The 19917-nt window shown below is 36.5% G+C and overlaps 2 protein-coding genes across 2 annotated transcripts in view; both read left to right on the top strand.

Annotated features, from left to right (window-relative positions):
* Positions 1–1906, top strand: part of LOC107553814 (aldehyde dehydrogenase family 1 member A3-like) — a 28167-nt gene extending 26261 nt beyond the window's left edge. The window contains exons 12-13 of the mRNA XM_016236121.1: positions 225–299; positions 1184–1906. Coding sequence (XP_016091607.1) covers positions 225–299; positions 1184–1259 — 151 coding nt within the window. The 3' untranslated portion in view covers positions 1260–1906. The remainder of the gene's footprint in view (positions 1–224; positions 300–1183) is intronic.
* A 12970-nt stretch (positions 1907–14876) lies between these two features.
* The window catches only part of LOC107553777 (leucine-rich repeat serine/threonine-protein kinase 1-like), an 89558-nt gene continuing 84517 nt past the window's right edge, over positions 14877–19917 (top strand). Inside the window, exon 1 of the mRNA XM_016236084.1 lies at positions 14877–15112. The gene's annotated coding sequence lies outside the window, so the exon portion shown is untranslated. The remainder of the gene's footprint in view (positions 15113–19917) is intronic.

Below are 19917 nucleotides of genomic sequence, written 5' to 3'. Positions count from 1 at the left end.
TATATATTATGTAAACAAAAACTTTTATTTTGGATGCGATTAATCGCGATTAATCGTTTGACAGCACTAAGATATAATTATAATACATAATAAAACATGCATAGTTCTGTGTCCTCTCTGACCTAAATGTATGAATTGGCCACCAGGTGGTGATGTATGGCCTTTTGCTGATAGCTGATATGTTCCAGGAGAGGTCAAAGGTCACGTCTCTTTCTGTTCTCTAGGGTGAACTGCTACAACGCCTTGCATGCTCAAGCTCCGTTTGGAGGCTTCAAGATGTCAGGAAACGGCCGAGAGCTGTGAGTGCCGCACTCATTGCAGTCTCATCATGTGAACATGCATTTCTATTAATCGTTTTGTTTCCCTGAGATCTACTTTTAGTGTTAGTAAATATCTGTGCACCGTAGCTTTTGATTTTCACGTCCATCTTCCACCCTCTTGATCTGATCCTACAATTAAACAGTTTGATAAAGTGAGAATACGGAGCTCAAACTCGAGGAAAAAACACCTCGGTTTTATTCAGAGGCCAAAACGGAGCAAAAATATGCAATTTGGTGCATATGCTGATATTTATATGAACAAAAAGTAATGTAAATCAAGGAGATCTTTATAACAGTATAGCAGGCTACTGACGTCAAATTATATAAATAATAATATAAAAGATGATATTTAAATTCTTAGTGATCAAAGCTCTGTAGTTTCAGAACATATAATGCAATGCAATAAAGTGATGACTGAGAGACGAACAAATAAACCTTCCTCAAAAGCCTGATGATCATATCTGATGTATGGATAATCAAGTAAACCTAAGTTGTTTCAGTCCAGTTAATGTTCATCTTGAAATATTACTAACAATATGAAAGTTAATCTTACACTCTAAAAAATGCTGGGTTAAATACAACCCAGTGCTGGGTAAAATAGAGACAAACCCAGCAATTGGGTTGTTTTGACCCAGCGGTTGGGTTACTACCCAGAAGGTTGGGTTAAACATTTAACCAAACCGCTCGTTCAAAACAATCCAATTGCTGGGTTTGTCCTTATTTTACCCAGCACTGGGTTGTATTTAACCCAGCATTTTTTAGAGTGTAGGGTTAGAGTTGGAAAAGCTTATTTTCCTGTGATTATGCATGCAAATGCCCTTCACATGAACAATATTAAGAGTATCAATATTGCATGTGTGCAGGGGTGAGTATGCGCTGGCAGAGTACACCGAGGTCAAAGCCATCACTATCAAACTCAGCGAGCAGCTGACACTGTGATCTGCCAATCAACAGATGAAGAAACTCTGGCTTTACCTTCAGTCTCGCGTCAGCTCCTTTCTGTTTATTTCATGTAGATGTGCTGTACAGATTGAAAAGAAATTTGTTTTTGTTTTGTTTTTTAACTTTTATTTAATTTGGATGTTTTATTATCAAGCAAAGTCATCCATCATCTCTCAGTATTTACTAAAATATATATATTTTATGTAGTTTTATTGCTATAGATTCACATGCAAACCATTTTCACCTCCACACAGGCTTTGCTTCTTTTGTTTTGGAGGTTCAGTTAGTCTTCGAGGTTTTAAAGGTCTCCTGTCATGGCAGCTAAAATCTAAATATGTTACCAAGGATAATTTTTTATGTGTAAAAATCCGAGTTTCTGATTGCATTTGATAAATAATAAATTTGATCATTGATCGTGTAATCCGTCTTAAACCTGAGGTTTAAATTTAATTAAGTCATCTCTGCTCCACTAGTGGCACCAAACAGAATTGCAGAAATGATGTAACTGTTACTACATTCTCTTTGTGAAGCTGAATGCAAACTGAATTGATGAATACATTTCTGCACTGTATATGTACAGTGTGTTGCCCTGCATATATTAATGTATAATTCGAATTTTCTAAATGTACATACACATCCTATGACAGGTGAATCAATGTTATTGCTTAAAATATATTGTTTACTTTGACTTATTAAATAGCTATTGATTTAGAAAAGCTGGATCAATAAATAAATAAATACAAATTCATATGAATTAGTTTTTTTGTCATTTTGATCTGTTGTACTAGAAGTAAACACACACACACATAATATGTATGTATATATTAAATCAAATTAACCAAGATTCATTTTAGATGTAGATACAAAATACTGATTCTTTATTTATTTTTTCCTGTATTCTTTGGGAATGATTTCAGTCCACATCTTGATATTTTTTGTGTTTTCAATTTTTTTCAAAATAAAAACATTGAAAATAAAATTTAAAAAATAACACTAAGACATACATAAAAATCTAAACTCAGCATAAAAGGCAATAAAAAGTAGAGCAAAATTGTAAGAAAAGACAATAAAGGTTTTAATTTGATTTCAGTCTACATCTTGATTTTTGTATTTTTAGAATTTTAAAAATACATTGAAAAAATATTGAAAAAATGTATCAGAAAAGGCCATAATAAGTGGAGCAAAACTGTAAAAAAAAATGTTTTTAGCATTTTAAAAATAAAAACATTGAAAAAATATTTTAAAAAAATCAGCAGAGAAGACTATAAAAAATGTTTTAATATGACTTGTACATTACAAAAATAAAAAAAGTTGAATTTTTTTTTAAGGGGTCATATGATGCTGCTAAAAAGAACATTATTTTGTGTATTTGGTGTAATGAAATGTGTTTATGCGGTTTAAAGTTAAAAAAACACATTATTTTCCACGTACTGTTCATTATTTTTTCTCTTCTATGCCCCTCCTTTTTGAAACTCGTCGATTTTTACAAAGCTCATCGTTCTGAAAAGCGAGGTGTGCTGTGATTGGCCAGCTATCCAGTGTGTTGTGATTGGCCGAATACCTCAAGTGTGTGACGGAAATGTTACGCCCCTCACATACTGTTGATGCCGTGTCCGGCCGGAGCGACGAGACAAAAACATTAAAACCCATTACAAACGAGGCATTTGTTGCATCCAGTGGGGACATAATTACTGATTATAATGACTTATACTGTCTTTTTACACGTTGTGTTGCAAACATGTAAACATAAATGTAAAAAATGTAAACATAAAACTCTGTCTGCATTTGTGATCGGAGAAATGACAAACAACAAGTGCTACTCTACATTGCCTAAAACTCGTGTTTGAATCGTCAGTGTTCCTCAACGACCAGCACGGATCAGCTCCAGGCATGACGAAGTGGATATCGCCCTCTTTTGGAAGACCAACCAAAGCAGTTTCGCTTTCACAGCGAAACACACAGCGTCTTCACGACATGGTGGCAGCGGCAACAAAACTACAGCGAGAATAAAAGTTACGCCTTCTTTCTTTGCGTGAACATTTGGGAGGCGTTACGCAAATCTTCCCACACAGTGACGTAGACATGTGGGGGCGTGTTAGAACGAGCCGTTTTAGGGGGGCGTGGCTGACTCTTAACTTTTATAAAGAATATCTCTTTGGATTTGAGACTTTAGTCTTTGCAACTTTACAGATCTTCTTTCTGCACCAAGAGCTTGTAACACTCCAAAGAGAAAGGAAAAATTGAAATCGCATCATATGACCCCTTTAAATCAAGCCCTCTGAACCCCTCTAAAAGTCTCATTGTTGAACAAATAGCCTTATATAAATCAAGATCTAGTGTGTCCTCTTTTGCAGGCTATAGATTAATGTTTGTTTCTACACCCTAGGGCCAAATGTTTGAACACGTGCACACACATACAGTGAAACATGCCTTGTGAGGACGCTCGAGGTGAAATAAACCGGGCAAATCATTTCGCTAATAATCATATGTAATGTACGGGTTTCTGTGCGTGTATAAATATACGAGAAAGAATTTCCTTCTTTTGCTGAACACAAAAGATGATACAGTATTGTATGATACAGAATGTGGGTCACCAAACAACTGCTGGTCCCCATTGTCTTTTTTGTTTTTCTCTCCATAAAATATCCAGACATTTTCTTTTGTGTTCAGCAGAAGAAAGACATCCCTACAGGTTTGTATCCTAAATGAACTGAAACAGCAGAAGTCTGCGGAAATCCCCCGGCGGGTTCGATAGAGAGCAGACTGTCTGACTGGCTCTCGGCTCCTCAGGAAAGTGTGTCTCTCAGAGGCAGATCAGGAAGTAGAGATCTGTGCTGTGATCCGTGCGAAAGCAGCAGAGGCGCCCCGCTTTAGTCCGCGGTTTACAGCACAGGTCTTGTATTCAAGTGTGTGGTAAGTACGCTAAACTATCTTCTGATGTTGCTAGACTCTGCATACTCACCTCAACTGCGTTATTCGCGACGCGACGCGACGCGACGCAACACGCGCACAGCCTTGTTTATCTAGCGCGTCGTGCAGGTGAGATACGCTAAACAGACGAGCAGGTGAGACTGGGGCAAGTTGTCACACGGGGAAGTTGCCACAAATCTCAGTAACTCTGAGGTTTGGAGTCAGAAGTCCATAGGTGTGTTTGTTTAGTTTTTTTCTAGCAGTGGTTTTGCATGTTGAAGTGCTCGTGCTGCTCTTGAATCGTTTCCGTGCTGTTCTTGAATAGTTTCTTTTTTGTTGCTTAAAGTTTGCATATAGTGACATACATTGTGACAACTTACCCCGTACATCCGCCTGGGACCCAGGCATAGACTTCTGTCCTTTGTAGAGGACATTATATTTGAGTGGATTTCTCTGAGACCCTACATGCCACAGTTTTAAGTCTAGATGTCCTGTACAGAGCACATTCAGGGATTTTTGGAGATATCAGATGTTTGAGGTTTGATCATAAACACTCCCTCTCCTTAGTCTTTTAAAATTACTTGAATTGACAGAATGATCAAATTTAGCACTCATATGGTAATATTTTGTGATTATCCTTTAAATCTGGCAAATGTTCTAATTGTTTGTCGTAAAAAGAAAAACTTCTTGTGTTGTGGGTTTCAAATCGGAATATGGATTTTTGTTATATGAGACGGCATCATTTTCACACACAGGACAAACAGCATGTTAATCAGGAATTTGGGGGAAACACAGGAACATTAATATGCAAATTAGATGCAGTGTATAGATACATTGCATAGAATGGGAATACCAATTTCTGGACATGTTACGCACATATTGCATAATGGTATATCAAATCATTCTGTTATATCTTTCATAACATTGAGAATCATCTTTGTACAAAATTTGGTTAAAAATAGACTGAAACCTAAAGACTGGTTGGTGAATGAAAAAAATAAAACATTGTTTTTGGCTATTCATGCCTTTTCATGTCTATTTTATTTTTATTTTTTTTAATAACTCAGTCCTGGCGTCCTCTACAAAGGACTTCAAATATGAATAAAATATCTTTTTTTCAAAAATGTTATGCTCCAACCAATGTAATGACATAAAAAAAAATAAAAAATTCACCCAAAATAATTTCTATTGTGACAGTATGACCTGCTATTGGGCCAGAGTGTGTTCAGTGGGCCAAATGATTTGGGGATAACAATACAAATGTTTAATAATTCATATTTTTGCAGTTAAAGTTTGTGTCTAAAGCAGCTTAAAAGTTTAAAATTAAACACACAGTGGGAAAGAATCACTGCAGTGTATGTGACAACTAGCCCCGGTGTCTTCTACTTGACTAAACCGAGTCGTCAACTTTAATAGCTGGAGTATAATTCTGGCCAGTTAAGTACTGGTACCATTCGATACTTTGATGTGGTATTTGAATGTTTACTATGGTATGCTTGATTTCATGGAACACACGTCCATTCTTTCAAAACATTTAAGTACAAAATGAGAGTCAAAATGTGTCGGGTCGTACCAGCGCTGTAGAGGTCACTCGTTAAAATTCAATGTAGCCTACTGTAACTCACAAAAGAAAGCTTGTTTTGTTTGTAACCAAATGACCAATGACCTCAAGCCAAGGAAAAATTAGTCACGTCTTTAGCTGGCACAACACTTCAGCTCTGGCAAAGGGTTGGATGCTCCGGCTTCTTGCCGTGGATTGTAGACATCTGGAAGAACTGGTCAAATGGACAGCTGGCCTATGGATTGGGTTGGCTTCTTGCTCTCGTAATTGAAAGCGAAATATCAGTAGACTTCCTTAACATTGGACTTCTATAAAAAGATTGGCAGTGGCGTTATGTTCGAGGAACTGCAAGGCTCAGATGCATGTTGTGTCGCTTCCTTGCTGGATTTTCATATTCAAAATGAATCATCATATTCAAATAAAACATTGTTCACAAACTGCTATTTCTGAGAGAGAACGGATATTCAACAAGAACAACAACTTGCACCGTTAAAAGAGTGCATTTCAAAAGATTTGATAAACATATCTCCTCCGTTATCGGATCCAGTTTTTATCAACTTCGTCTACTGTCTAAAATCAGAGACTCTCTCACTCCAAAAACTCTAGAAATGGCTGTTCGTGCGTTTGTTACATCTCGACTAGATTACTGCAATTCCTTATATTGCGGTATATCTAAATCTCAGATTGCCCGCCTCCAGCTAGTCCAAAACGCTGCTGCCAGACTTCTTCTGAAGTGTCTTCAGACTTCCTCTGAAACATGAACACATTACTCCAATTCTCAGATCTCTACACTGGTTGCCGGTTCATCAGAGAATAGACTTCAAAATTATACTCTTTGTTTATAAATCGTTACATAACCTAGCTCCTGTCTACCTCTCTGAACTCCTTCATTTATACACTCCATCTAGAAGCCTAAGATCTTGCAACCAGGCTTTGTTGGTAGTTCCACATGTTAGACTTAACCGTAGAGGGGAGCGTGCATTTGCGGTGGCAGGGCCACGGCCACGGCTTTGGAATACCCTGCCTTTATAAATGAGAATGGCCCCTTCTCTGCCTGTCTTTAAGTCCCTGCTAAAAACCTATCTGTTTTCCTTAGTGTATTGATTACTCTTATTCAGTAATTTTTTAATGGGTTCATTCATTGCCAAAGAAGCTGGCTGTTCACAGAGTGCTGTATCCAAGCATGTTAACAGAAAGTTGAGTGGAAGGAAAAAGTGTGGAAGAAAAAGATGCACAACCAACCGAGAGAACCGCAGCCTTATGAGGATTGTCAAGCAAAATCGATTCAAGAATTTGAGTGAAGTTCACAAGGAATGGACTGAGGCTGGGGTCAAGGCATCAAGAGCCACCACACACAGACGTGTCAAGGAATTTGGCTACAGTTGTCGTATTCCTCTTGTTAAGCCACTCCTGAACCACAGACAACGTCAGAGGCGTCTTACCTGGGCTAAGGAGAAGAAGAACTGGACTGTTGCCCAGTGGTCCAAAGTCCTCTTTTCAGATGAGAGCAAGTTTTGTATTTCATTTGGAAACCAAGGTCCTAGAGTCTGGAGGAAGGGTGGAGAAGCTTATAGCCCAAGTTGCTTGAAGTCCAGTGTTACGTTTCCACAGTCTGTGATGATTTGTGGTGCAATGCCATCTGTTGGTGTTGGTCCATTGTGTTTTTTTTAAAACCAACGTCACTGCACCCGTTTACCAAGAACTTTTGGAGCACTTCATGCTTCCTTCACACTGCCAAAAGCACCAAAAGTTGGTTAATTGACCATGGTGTTGGTGTGCTTGACTGGCTAGCAAACTCACCAGACCTGAACCCCATGGAGAATCTATGGGGTATTGTCAAGAGGAAAATGAGAAACAAGAGACCAAAAAATGCAGATGAGCTGAAGGCCACTGTCAAAGAAACCTGGGCTTCCATACCACCTCAGCAGTGCCACAAACTGATCACCTCCATGCCACGCCAAATTGAGGCAGTAATTAAAGCAAAAGGAGCCCCTACCAAGTATTGAGTACATGTACAGTAAATGAACATACTTTCCAGAAGGCCAACAATTCACTTAAAAAAATTTTTTTTATTGGTCTTATGAAGTATTCTAATTTGTTGAGATAGTGAATTGGTGGGTTTTTGTTAAATGTGAGCCAAAATCATCACAATTAAAAGAACCAAAGACTTAAACTACTTCAGTCTGTGTGCATTGAATTTATTTAATACACGAGTTTCACAATTTGAGTTGAATTACTGAAATAAATGAACTTTTCCACGACATTCTAATTTATTGAGATGCACCTGTATATATATTTAATATTACTTTTTAAACCTCATGATTAATCAATTATTTAGCAGTAGGGTTGGCTCGATACCACAATTTTGGCTTCGGTACAATACCAGGTCTAATACCTCGGTATCAATACTAAATCAATAAGATAGGTGACAAATAAGCAGCCTCAAAAGTAGGGCTGCACGATAAATCGCATGCGATATTCGCACGATTTTTTGCGCAGCTCGTCAGTGAACAACGGCTCTGTGTAGTTAATGCTGCTCAATGTGAAATCCCGCAGGTGATGGAGATTTACCGAACCGGCTTTACTGACAAGATGCGTGTTAAATATCGCATGCAATTTATCGTGCAGCCCTACTCAAAAGATAACTGCTAAATGAATCTTTCAAGCATAAATATATAAACAACAGCACTTCTCAGTGCTCCATACTCAGTAAAACTGAATAGATCCAAGTAAAATTGTCTTTTTTATTATTGAACTATTACTGAATAATTACTATTGCATTATACAAAATGTGCAATCTACCTAGAAAAATCGAAACATTACATAGAACAAGTGTCAAGATTTATTACTTTGCATTTTCACTTTAAATGCAAACTATACAGTTTGCGTTTAGTGCACAGATCTTTGACATAGGCTACAGTATCAGTTTATCCCCCCCATCCGTTACATTGCTTATCACTGTCGGATTCAATCCACCATTTAAATAAGGTTGTCAATCCAGAAACTTTGCAATGTCTATTATGTTCATAGGGTGCTCCCATTATAATCCCTGAAGCGGACAACACTGCACAATGAATCTCTTATCTGCATTGTGTTGTTTTTTTATAATGCAGGGATTCATGAATGTGCTTTGGCTGAGCTCATTTAGAGGTTGCTCTAAACAAACTCCAGCGTTTTCAACACTGTTGAGTGGATTCGGACCATCTGATTGGTCATTACGTTCACGTGCTCAACAGAAATGTCCGTGATTGGCTACTTTGCTCAATGCCTCAAAAACACATCATAAATAGAAACCTTTGATGCTCTTCACAGAGCGCTCACACAAATACACACTGGAGCATCAACATTATATCAATATTCACAATATTATCTTATATCACCATCACAATTATCTTGCAGAGTGTTTGCTCCAGCTTGTTGTCACATTTGCTGACATTGCATCAGTTTGAGTTACACAACTGAAATACCGAAACGAGCCAAATCATGATATTCAGGGTCTTAAAATGTCTTAATTCACCTTAAATTGGAGCAGAAAGTCTTAAATACATAAAGTCGTGGCACTGCAAAAATGAATATCTTCCACAATCAGGGTATCTTCCGATCATTCATTTTTTTATTTAATATTGAAAAAAATGGCACATTTTTCAATTGTTCAAACAAAACGAAAAATCAAGAATCCATTTTTCGTTTTTACGTTCAGGGATAGAAAATGAATTAGCAACTTGAATATTCGATCTCTACATGTGGGCGGGAATGAAACGCCCCTCTCCGCTGATTGGTCAACCAAACATTACAACATAATAATAGTCCTAAAAAAAAACATAATTATAGTTATACGCTTCTATTGATTCTTAACATGTTTATTTCTACTACATTTAATCTTTCTCTTCATCAAACAGCCAGATTAATGAATGGCTTGACACAAACCGTATGGAGGCAGAGCCTTTGGTCCTTTGGTACACCACCTGATCTATTATAGCTAACTATCAAAATCTGTGTGGCAAAGCTGCGCAACACACTGCAGAATGTATGCCTACACAAAAGAAAGCTCTGTCTAGGCTCTGCCTCGATACGGTCTGTGTCAAGCCATTCGTTAATCTGGCTGTTTGATGAAGAGAAAGAGATCAAATGTAGTAGAAATAAACACGTTAAGAATTCATAGAAGCGGAGGACTATTATTATGTGTATTATGTTCAGCGGAGAGGGGCGTTTCATTCCCGCCCACATGTAGAGATCGAATATTCAAGTTGCTTATTTGTTTTCTATCCCTGAACGTAAAAAAGAAAAATGAAGCCAAATTCTTGATTTTTCGTTTTGTTGGAACAAATGAACAAAATTCTATTCTTTGCATCAGCTGGGCATGGCAGGGTATGATATGACAGCTGTCATAGCCTACCCTGCTCACCCAGTAAGTCTGTTTGTTTGTTTAATTAAGAAATTAATTAATTAATTTGTTTCAAAATAAATATTTTAAACACTAAGACAAAAAGGAAAGAATAATAAATTGGCTTGGGTATATACAGGCCTATGTTCACGCAAGAACTGTCATTCTGACTGACAACCGGAGAACAACAGATATTAAATAGCCTACTGTTAGAGTTATATAATGTAGTCTTGTGTTTTATTAAAATTGATTATAATCGATATCTCAAAAGGATATGCACCTGTGCGCAGCGTGAGCACTGCAACGCAAGATTTTCATAAAATATAATAACTTGCCATTTCAGTTTGTTTCTCACCATACCTTCAGAATGCTTGGAATATATGCCAGGAGATGCATAGGATTATTTTACAACAGATATGCATCCGCTTCAAAAAACAAACAAAAAAAACCTGAAGTCACCATTCTCTGTCATTTAAATTGGCAAGCGCTAGCAGGACATTTTTGTGTTATTAAGTAATAAGCCTTTAGAACAACATTAAGGTTCCATTTGTTTCTCACCAAAAGCGCAGACCAGTATTGAAGTGCACAGGAAATAAGCAGCAGTCATATTTAAAGCAGTTATAATTAATATTGAGTACTGATTGATGTTCACTTGGATTTTTTTCCCCATCAAGGGGAAATAACTTAATACTCTTGTCATTTATAGTCCTATGGTAAAATTTATATTTTTAATTGTGTAACATTACATTCAAAATAACTACAAAATGTCACGCAAGATAAAAATAAAGAGAACAACAGAATGTGCTGCTTTGCACGTCTCGGTCTCCTTGAGCATCTGTCCGGCGCATGCCACAAACATGAACCACAGGGAATACTTGTCTTTTAAAAGGCTTCATTTAGATTATTTTACATTAAATGCATCATATAAGTCACTTTGGAATAAATCACAGTAGGCCTATGTATCATGATAAAAAAAAAGTGACTTTACAGTCTGGAAATACTTTAGGCTATAGCAAATTATTTCTCAGACCCCCTATCACTTTAAGAACTGCTGGTCTACACAGAAGAAAGACCTGTCTAGACTCTGCCCCGGTACGAGTTGTGTCGAGCTATTCATTAGTCTGTTTTATGAGAAAAATATGAAATTGATAAAATGGGTTATTAATCCGTACAACTGCAGCAGCAGAGGACTATTATTCTGCTGCGTGATACTGCAGAAGAACTGATGATGGCACGGTTTGATCTTTGGCTGACCAATCAACAGAAAGGGGCGTTTAATTCCCGCCCACGTGTAGAAATCAAATATTCAAGCTGTTTATTCATTTTTCCATGTAGAAATGTATTAAAACAAAGTGAGTTTATGCTTAAAACAGGAACATATATCGGTCAATGATAAGTTGATTTTTCTGAGCCCATTTGCACATATTTGTTCGTTTTAATCCATATTAATAATTATTTCCATCTTGTAGTTAAGCTATTTTTGTACACATTATTGATGTATTCTGTTTCCTTCAATGTATTCCTTACATTTTTTTCCTTTGTATATTTTGTCACATTTTCACCTTATTCAGTGTTCATTTTGGGCCCTATCTGGCAGTAATCTACTTGCAAAAAAACCCAAAACATCTCACACAGAAAGATTCACAGTAGATCCTCTATAAACCCTAAAAACAGTGACATTTTTCTCAGCGAAGGCATGAAGTTAGAGAAACTTCCTCATTGCTTTACAAACGGCATGTTGCCAGTGCATGTGGTGTAGTTTGTTGAATCAGTCATTTTGCATAATCATACCACTATGAATGTTAATATTTCCCTCTGAGCGAAACACCAGTTTCAGCAACTTTACTGTGTCATGTGAGAGTATGGTATTGTAGCACTGAGAGTGATATAAAATGGGCCTGGTGTAGCATGTAAGGAGCAGCGTGTATATGGATTTAGTTGTTCTTTTCACCCCTCTGAAACCTGAGACACCATCTGTAGTGCAGTTATGGTTCGAGGAACTTCACAGTCTGCACAATATATATAGAAATATGAAGTGAAACTTGGCTGGTCTTCAGATAGGTGTTTATAGCAGCGAACGTCACTTCCTCTCACATATACTTAAATGGTTAGTTCACCCAAAAATGAAAATTAGTCCATAAATTACTCACCCTCAAGTCATCCTAGGTGAATGAGTTTCTTCTTTCAGACGAATCCAGTCGGAGTTATATTAAAAAGTGTCTTTGATCTTTCAAGCTGTTTAATGCCACTCAGCAGGTGATGCATGCATCAGTCCAAAAGAAGTTAAATAAAAAGTGCCCATCCATTAAAAAAAGTGTCTCACACAGCTCCGGGGGGTGAACAAAGGCCTCCTGTAGCGAATTGATGCGTTTTTGTAAGAAAAATATCCATATTCAAAACTTAATAATCACTTCAATGTAGCTTGCACTCACTGTTGTACACGGAAGCAGTTTCGGGCGGATGACGTATGAGGTCGGCGTTGCACATGCGCCGCTCAGAAGTGGAAGCGCAGCGGAGAGATCAAAAAAGAACGGTCACTTATTAGAAGTACAAAACGAGGATTTGTAAAGACGATTGTCGGAGGATTTCGATATAAGCCAAGAGGAGACTGGTTTTCCTTTGCTAAAGTAAGGAAACTTTGCTTCCTTTGCTCCTGTAAACAAACGTTGGTTTTCACGAGACTCACCGGCGCGTGCGCTACGCTGACCTCATACGTCATCCGCCCTCTGAGGCTTTTGTTCACCCCCCGGAGCCGTGTGAGACACTTTTTCTTATGGATGGGCGCTTTTTATTTCACTCCTTTTGGACTGATGCATGCAACACCCGCTGAGTGGCATTAAACAGCTTGAAAGAGCTTGATCAAAGACAATTTTTAATATAACGTCTGAAAGAAGAAAGTCATATACACCTAGGATGACTTGAGGGTGAGTAATTTATGGACTAATTTTCATTTTTGGGTGAACTAATCCTTTAAGTTTGAATGTGAGATCGGTCTGTATGTTAGCATTATATGTACAGTGCGTTCAGCTCTCAAACTGTATTCAGATTTGGCTACTGATTAATACAGGCATGACCACAGATTTATAGCTGATTGTGCTCAATCTCATTTGTTTTTGATAACTGACTAATAGCTGCTAATATCTCATTTTGAATTAGCCAAAAACTGCTTTTTAAATATGCACTAGCAATCAAAAGTGCTAAACTGCTAAAACTAGTTTTGTAGACATATGTATTTTGGATTTGCTAAGCAGTTTTTATCACTACTATATATATAAATTTGTGTTATTTCATAGTTGTGATAAATTCATGTATTAATCTATCTATCTATCTATCTATCTATCTATCTATCTATCTATCTATCTATCTATCTATCTATCTATCTATCTATCTATCTATCTATCTATCTATCTATCTGTCTGTCTGTCTGTCTGTCTGTCTCTCTCTCTCTCTATCTTAGTGCTGTCAAATGATTAATCATAATTAATTGCATCCAAAATAAAAGTTTTTGTTTACATAATATATGTGTACTGTGTATATTTATTATGTATATATAAAGACACACACATGTATATATATTTAAGAAAAATGTTACGTTTATATATCAAATATATTTATATATGATATAATTTATATGAATATAAATATATTCATGCAAATTCATGTAAATATTTTCAAAATATATGCTGTATGTGTGTCTTTTACATATACATAATAAATATACACAATACACACACATATATTATGTAAACAAAAACTTTTATTTTGGATGCGATTAATCATTTGACAGCACTAATATATATATATATATATATATATATCCATTTGTGTTATTTAATAGTTTTGATAAATTAATTTATTAATATATTATGCGTTACATATTTCCTTTTTTTAATTGATCAAATATATAGAGGCGTTTTTTTCTTTTCTATTTTTATGTGGAATGTTGAAAATAGTCAATAAAGAATGAGTTGGTCTCCAAATCTATATAAATAAATGTATTTATTTATTTATTGAATATCGAGAGGCATTTATTTATTTTAATTTATATTTTATTTTAATATTTCTATATGCTGAATATTGAAAGTGAAAAAAAAATGTGGTCTAGATATATAATTGTTTGCAACATATAAATCAAATTAAATTGTGGTAGATATTTTAACAGTGGCATCTTTTCCTCAGGGAGTATTATGTCTGACAAAAAATTGCTAAATGCTTCAGTCATCATATGAAACAAATCCAGTCAAGTGTGTCTCAACTTCTGATTCAATATTTGATGATAATTGTTGTTGGTCAATTAACAACAACAACAACAAAAAAATTAGATTTGGTCCAAACAACTATATTTTTCTATGACCCTATAGATATCAAATATATGGAGTTTCTGTGCTGTGCTTGGTTGCATTTTTCCAGAAAACCAATGAAGTAAGCATCCCACAAAAAACAGTCAATATCCCCCCAGAGGTGAAACCTCATGTCATAGGTGTTGGGTTTCCATTTTCCCGCCGACTCAGCATCAGCAACACCGTTGCCATTAGCAACCGTGAGTTCGCGTGCGTCCATCGGTGTGTGTTAGTGCGGTGCGACTCATGTCTGAGTCCTGTCACGTCTGTGTGTGTTTGTGTGATTGAGTGTGTCGTCTGGTCTCGTGTGACAGAAACACACGTTGCAGAAGGAGGCCAGTGTGCTAATCTGGCTTAGTGTGGCTTGAGCTGTAGCTGCAAACCCAGTCTGAGGTCCTCTAGGGAGGGACAGAGACACAGCAGCCGGCCGTGAGGGTTGGGTTTCACTCTTCAATGTGTATGCAGTGTAAGATAACCTTGCCATTAAGGACAGCACACAGGGAGGAGACGGGAGGCTCATTGTGTGAAGCATCATTTTGCTCTATAGGCACAGAGTCGGGCTAATGCTCACAGGTACTGGACGTACATCGAGCCTCTGGACTTCTGACAGACAATAATGAGATGATTGCCGGATAGATCCGGGCAGAATGATAAGGTATGTTTGCATTGTGAATGTCTCGTTTTTCAGCGTTTCAGGTCAGTGTGAATTGTGGTTAGGAAGTGATACTATTGGTGAACCTTTCATTGACTCAATGCTTTCAAATTCTGTAATTGAATTCTCTGAACTTATAAGAGAGATTGCGCTTTAACAAGGAAGTTGTTTATTTTTGTTTCTTAGATTTCTTTGTTGGCGTCACTCACATTGTCTGATTTGTCACGTGGTTTAAATGGTCTTGATAGCTTGTTCTTTTCTTAGTTGAAGTTAGTCGAAAACAAGATTTTAGTGTCTCGTCAAAAATGTCTATATTTTAAGGGGATTAAATGTGATCAAAAATAGCTTTTTGCACTGGAGAAAGAATGAAAAAAAGTGTAATTTAGATGACTTTGATCTAATCAGCAGATTCTGAGTAAGTGTTAATGTGTCTCATTTATATGCTAATGAGTGTTTAAGTGACTTTTCAAGAGCTGAAATTCAAGAGGTTTGCATTGTGTCACATTTTGAGCTAAAATTACAGATTGATATTTTTCAGGCTTTAAATACATTTAACATATATCTCGATATTTGTGCATTTATATACGCAGTAGGCCATGTTGAGACTTTAGTGAACATTTAAGAGTGATTATGCAAATGAATCATTAAGTCAGATTTTTAATTGATTCATTGAAACTGACAGTTCAAACTAAATCGCATTAAAGGAAAATGTGCTCACTCTCAGAAGTTTCTTTCTTCTGTTGAACACAAAAGAAGATGTTTTTAAGAATATTGGTAGCCAAACAGTTGCCCTTAGCCATGGACTTCTATAGTATTCCATAGTATGTCAATGGCTACCGGCAACTGTTTAAATGAGTAAATGATGACAGGATTTTCATTTTTGGACGAACTATCCTTTTAACACGCATTCACACTGACAGTGACACAAGTTATTCGTTTTAATAGAGAGTTGGTGATTTGAAGCGACTCACTCAAGCCACTTTGGTGATGAAGCAAACCTTGATCCGTATTTATGCTTATATTTCCTTCACAGTAGGAGCATCTTAAAATCTGTCTAGGTTTCTAGCTTGTTAGATTTCAGAGCAGCTATTGTCTTGGCTTTGGTTTTTCCTCCAGGTTGATTTGTTCTGGGTGGGACGTGAGCTAAGCCTGTATTGATGCAGTGCTGGATGTCTAATGGTTACCCTCCCTCAGGCTTTCTCCAGCCGCTCATCAGAAAAACGTTCTCAATTATTCATATGAGCCTCTTCTATTAAAGCGCACAGGCACTTACCCACAGCTCCGGCTCCTTTACATCGGAGCAGACCTGCTGTTAATGGAGCAGTGTCTGCCGACGGCCACATTTGCCAGATAAATGTTAAAGGGCTGGATGGAGTAATGTGAATAATAGGAGGGGGTGATTGATTTGACCTTCACTGCCCTCTTGGATTGGTATCATTACACTCCCGCACACCGTAGTCCGGCCGCTGATCTACACAGAGCAATGACAACTCATGATGTGCTCTTTCGATAATCATACAGACTAATAAAGTCTGCCCTAAAATGATAATTCGGTCTCAATTACTCACCCTCATGTCATTTTAATTCTAACAACACCATAAAATCACCATAAAAGCCTCATGCTCTATATTTCAAGCTTCTGAAGTTAAATATCTATCTATCTATCTATCTATCTATCGTTCTGTCATTCTATCTTTCGTTCCGTCGTTCTATCTATCGTTCTATCTATTGGTTGTTCTATTGTTCTATCTATCGTTCTATCTATCTATCTATCTATCTATCTATCTATCTATCTATCTATTGATGTGCTCTTTCGATAATCATACAGACTAATAAAGTCTGCCCTAAAATGATAATTCGGTCTCAATTACTCACCCTCATGTCATTTTAATTCTAACAACACCATAAAATCACCATAAAAGCCTCATGCTCTATATTTCAAGCTTCTGAAGTTAAATATCTATCTATCTATCTATCTATCGTTCTGTCATTCTATCTTTCGTTCTGTCGTTCTATCTATCGTTCTATCTATTGGTTGTTCTATTGTTCTATCTATCGTTCTATCGCAACTGAAATGTTGCCTTAGCAACTAACTGAAATAAAATAAGTTACCGGACTAAAATTGGGGGGGAAGAATTCAAGCTTGAAATTGAAACATAAAAAACGAATAAAACTTAAACAAAAATTCAAATGAAAACAATAAAAGCTAATTCAAAATATTAATAAATAATCTCTCTGTCTGTCTAGCTGTTGGAATTATACCTGTCATTTTATTCATATTTAGCTGTATTTTTGGAATAAATTTAGTGGATGTGTTGATGCTTGATGCATGAAATTTTTTTTAGCATCATTATCTATCTATCTATCTATCTATCTATCTATCTATCTATCTATCTATCTATCTATCTATCTATCGTTCTGTCGTTCTATCTTTCGTTCCGTCGTTCTATCTATCGTTCTATCTATTGGTTGTTCTATTGTTCTAGCTATCGTTCTATCTATCTATCGATCTATCTATTGGTTGTTCTATCGTTCTATCTATAGTTCTTTCTGTTGTTCTGTCTGAAGTATTAAAACAGTTTTGTATTATCTGTTGTTTTCATTAATTGAAATAAAATGCAATTTTTAGACTAAAAACGTAAAAAAAAAAAAAAAGTGAAATGTTGCCTTAGCAACTAACTGAAATAAAATAAGTTACCGGACTAAAATTGGGGGGGAAGAATTCAAGCTTGAAATTGAAACATAAAAAACGAATAAAACTTAAACAAAAATTCAAATGAAAACAATAAAAGCTAATTCAAAATATTAATAAATAATCTCTCTGTCTGTCTAGCTGTTGGAATTATACCTGTCATTTTATTCATATTTAGCTGTATTTTTGGAATAAATTTAGTGGATGTGTTGATGCTTGATGCATGAAATTTTTTTTAGCATCATCAGGATGTTTAGCCTTTATTTTTTAGAAATGTTTGTTTTTATTTTTTATTTGACAGTTTTTGAGTACTTTTAATTTAACAAATGAATTTTTTCAAAGTACAAATATTATATTTAGTCTGTAAAATAATACGAGGTGACAAAACTGCATGCATAATTAAAAAAGAATGATCAAAATGCCACATAAAATTATTTTAGATTAGGTTTTGCATGTCACCACAGAGCATGTCAACTTCCCAAAAAATATTTCATGCAAACTACAGTACCAGCATACATGCCTTTTTATTTTAAGTGTGTTTTGTGTCCAGATTTTTTGTGTGTGTGCGTGTGTGTGTGTGTGTTTGCTTTTAGACATGTTTGAATCTGCAGCGCTTGTGTGTGAGTATCACTATCCATTCAGTCTCCCCAGATCTTCCCGATCTCACTCCCACCCCTGAGTAGGTGCTCTTTACATCAAAGGTGAACATGGAAGAGCGCAGCTCCACAAATTCACACGCACCAGTCCTGGGGGAAAAGCATGTGAATTCTTTATGAGGCTGACCTGATTCCCGGCTGCTCCCTCGCCTCCTGTATCTGGGGCTCATTTCCCATCGTGTCGTCTTCATTTTAGCATGAAATTCGTTCTCTTGTACTGAGTGCTTTGTTTGTTTCTGGTGGCTATGCCCTGTTCGCAGGCGTAGTAATTAGCATTTTTTTAAATTACTGCCATTTTTATCTATACTTTTCAGTTATTAATGTGTTTATAGTCTCCAATTCTAACATTTATCTATCGGCCTATCTAATATTATTAATTACTGAAAAAAATACATTTAATTAAAAAATAACAAAAACAACAAAATTGCTGAAATGCCATGTTACAGAGTTAATGATACGGTAACTCCAGTAAATACACAACACAAATATTGTTTAAATTGTCTGCGTTTAATTATTTAATGAAATCTAAGGGTATTTATAGGCTACGATTCTCCCATTTGATCTTTTTCTGATGCATTTTGCAGTTTTTTATTTTATTTTAAGTTACAGTATGTGCCTTGAAGTTATAGTGAAAATTCTCTCATTTACTCACCCACTAGTTGTCCCAAACTTGCATGAGTTTCTTTCTTCTGTTGAACACAAAAGAAGATGTTTTTAAGAATATTGGTAGCCAAACAGTTGCCCTTAGCCATGGACTTCTATAGTATTCCATAGTATGTCAATGGCTACCGGCAACTGTTTAAATGAGTAAATGATGACAGGATTTTCATTTTTGGACGAACTATCCTTTTAACACGCATTCACACTGACAGTGACACAAGTTATTCGTTTTAATAGAGAGTTGGTGATTTGAAGCGACTCACTCAAGCCACTTTGGTGATGAAGCAAACCTTGATCCGTATTTATGCTTATATTTCCTTCACAGTAGGAGCATCTTAAAATCTGTCTAGGTTTCTAGCTTGTTAGATTTCAGAGCAGCTATTGTCTTGGCTTTGGTTTTTCCTCCAGGTTGATTTGTTCTGGGTGGGACGTGAGCTAAGCCTGTATTGATGCAGTGCTGGATGTCTAATGGTTACCCTCCCTCAGGCTTTCTCCAGCCGCTCATCAGAAAAACGTTCTCAATTATTCATATGAGCCTCTTCTATTAAAGCGCACAGGCACTTACCCACAGCTCCGGCTCCTTTACATCGGAGCAGACCTGCTGTTAATGGAGCAGTGTCTGCCGACGGCCACATTTGCCAGATAAATGTTAAAGGGCTGGATGGAGTAATGTGAATAATAGGAGGGGGTGATTGATTTGACCTTCACTGCCCTCTTGGATTGGTATCATTACACTCCCGCACACCGTAGTCCGGCCGCTGATCTACACAGAGCAATGACAACTCATGATGTGCTCTTTC

Source organism: Sinocyclocheilus grahami, unplaced genomic scaffold (genome assembly GCF_001515645.1).
Source record: "Sinocyclocheilus grahami isolate Dianchi unplaced genomic scaffold, SAMN03320097.WGS_v1.1 scaffold481.1, whole genome shotgun sequence".
Classification (NCBI taxonomy): domain Eukaryota; kingdom Metazoa; phylum Chordata; class Actinopteri; order Cypriniformes; family Cyprinidae; genus Sinocyclocheilus; species Sinocyclocheilus grahami.
Note: the sequence above shows the minus strand (reverse complement) of the source record. Positions and strands in the feature narration are given on the sequence as shown.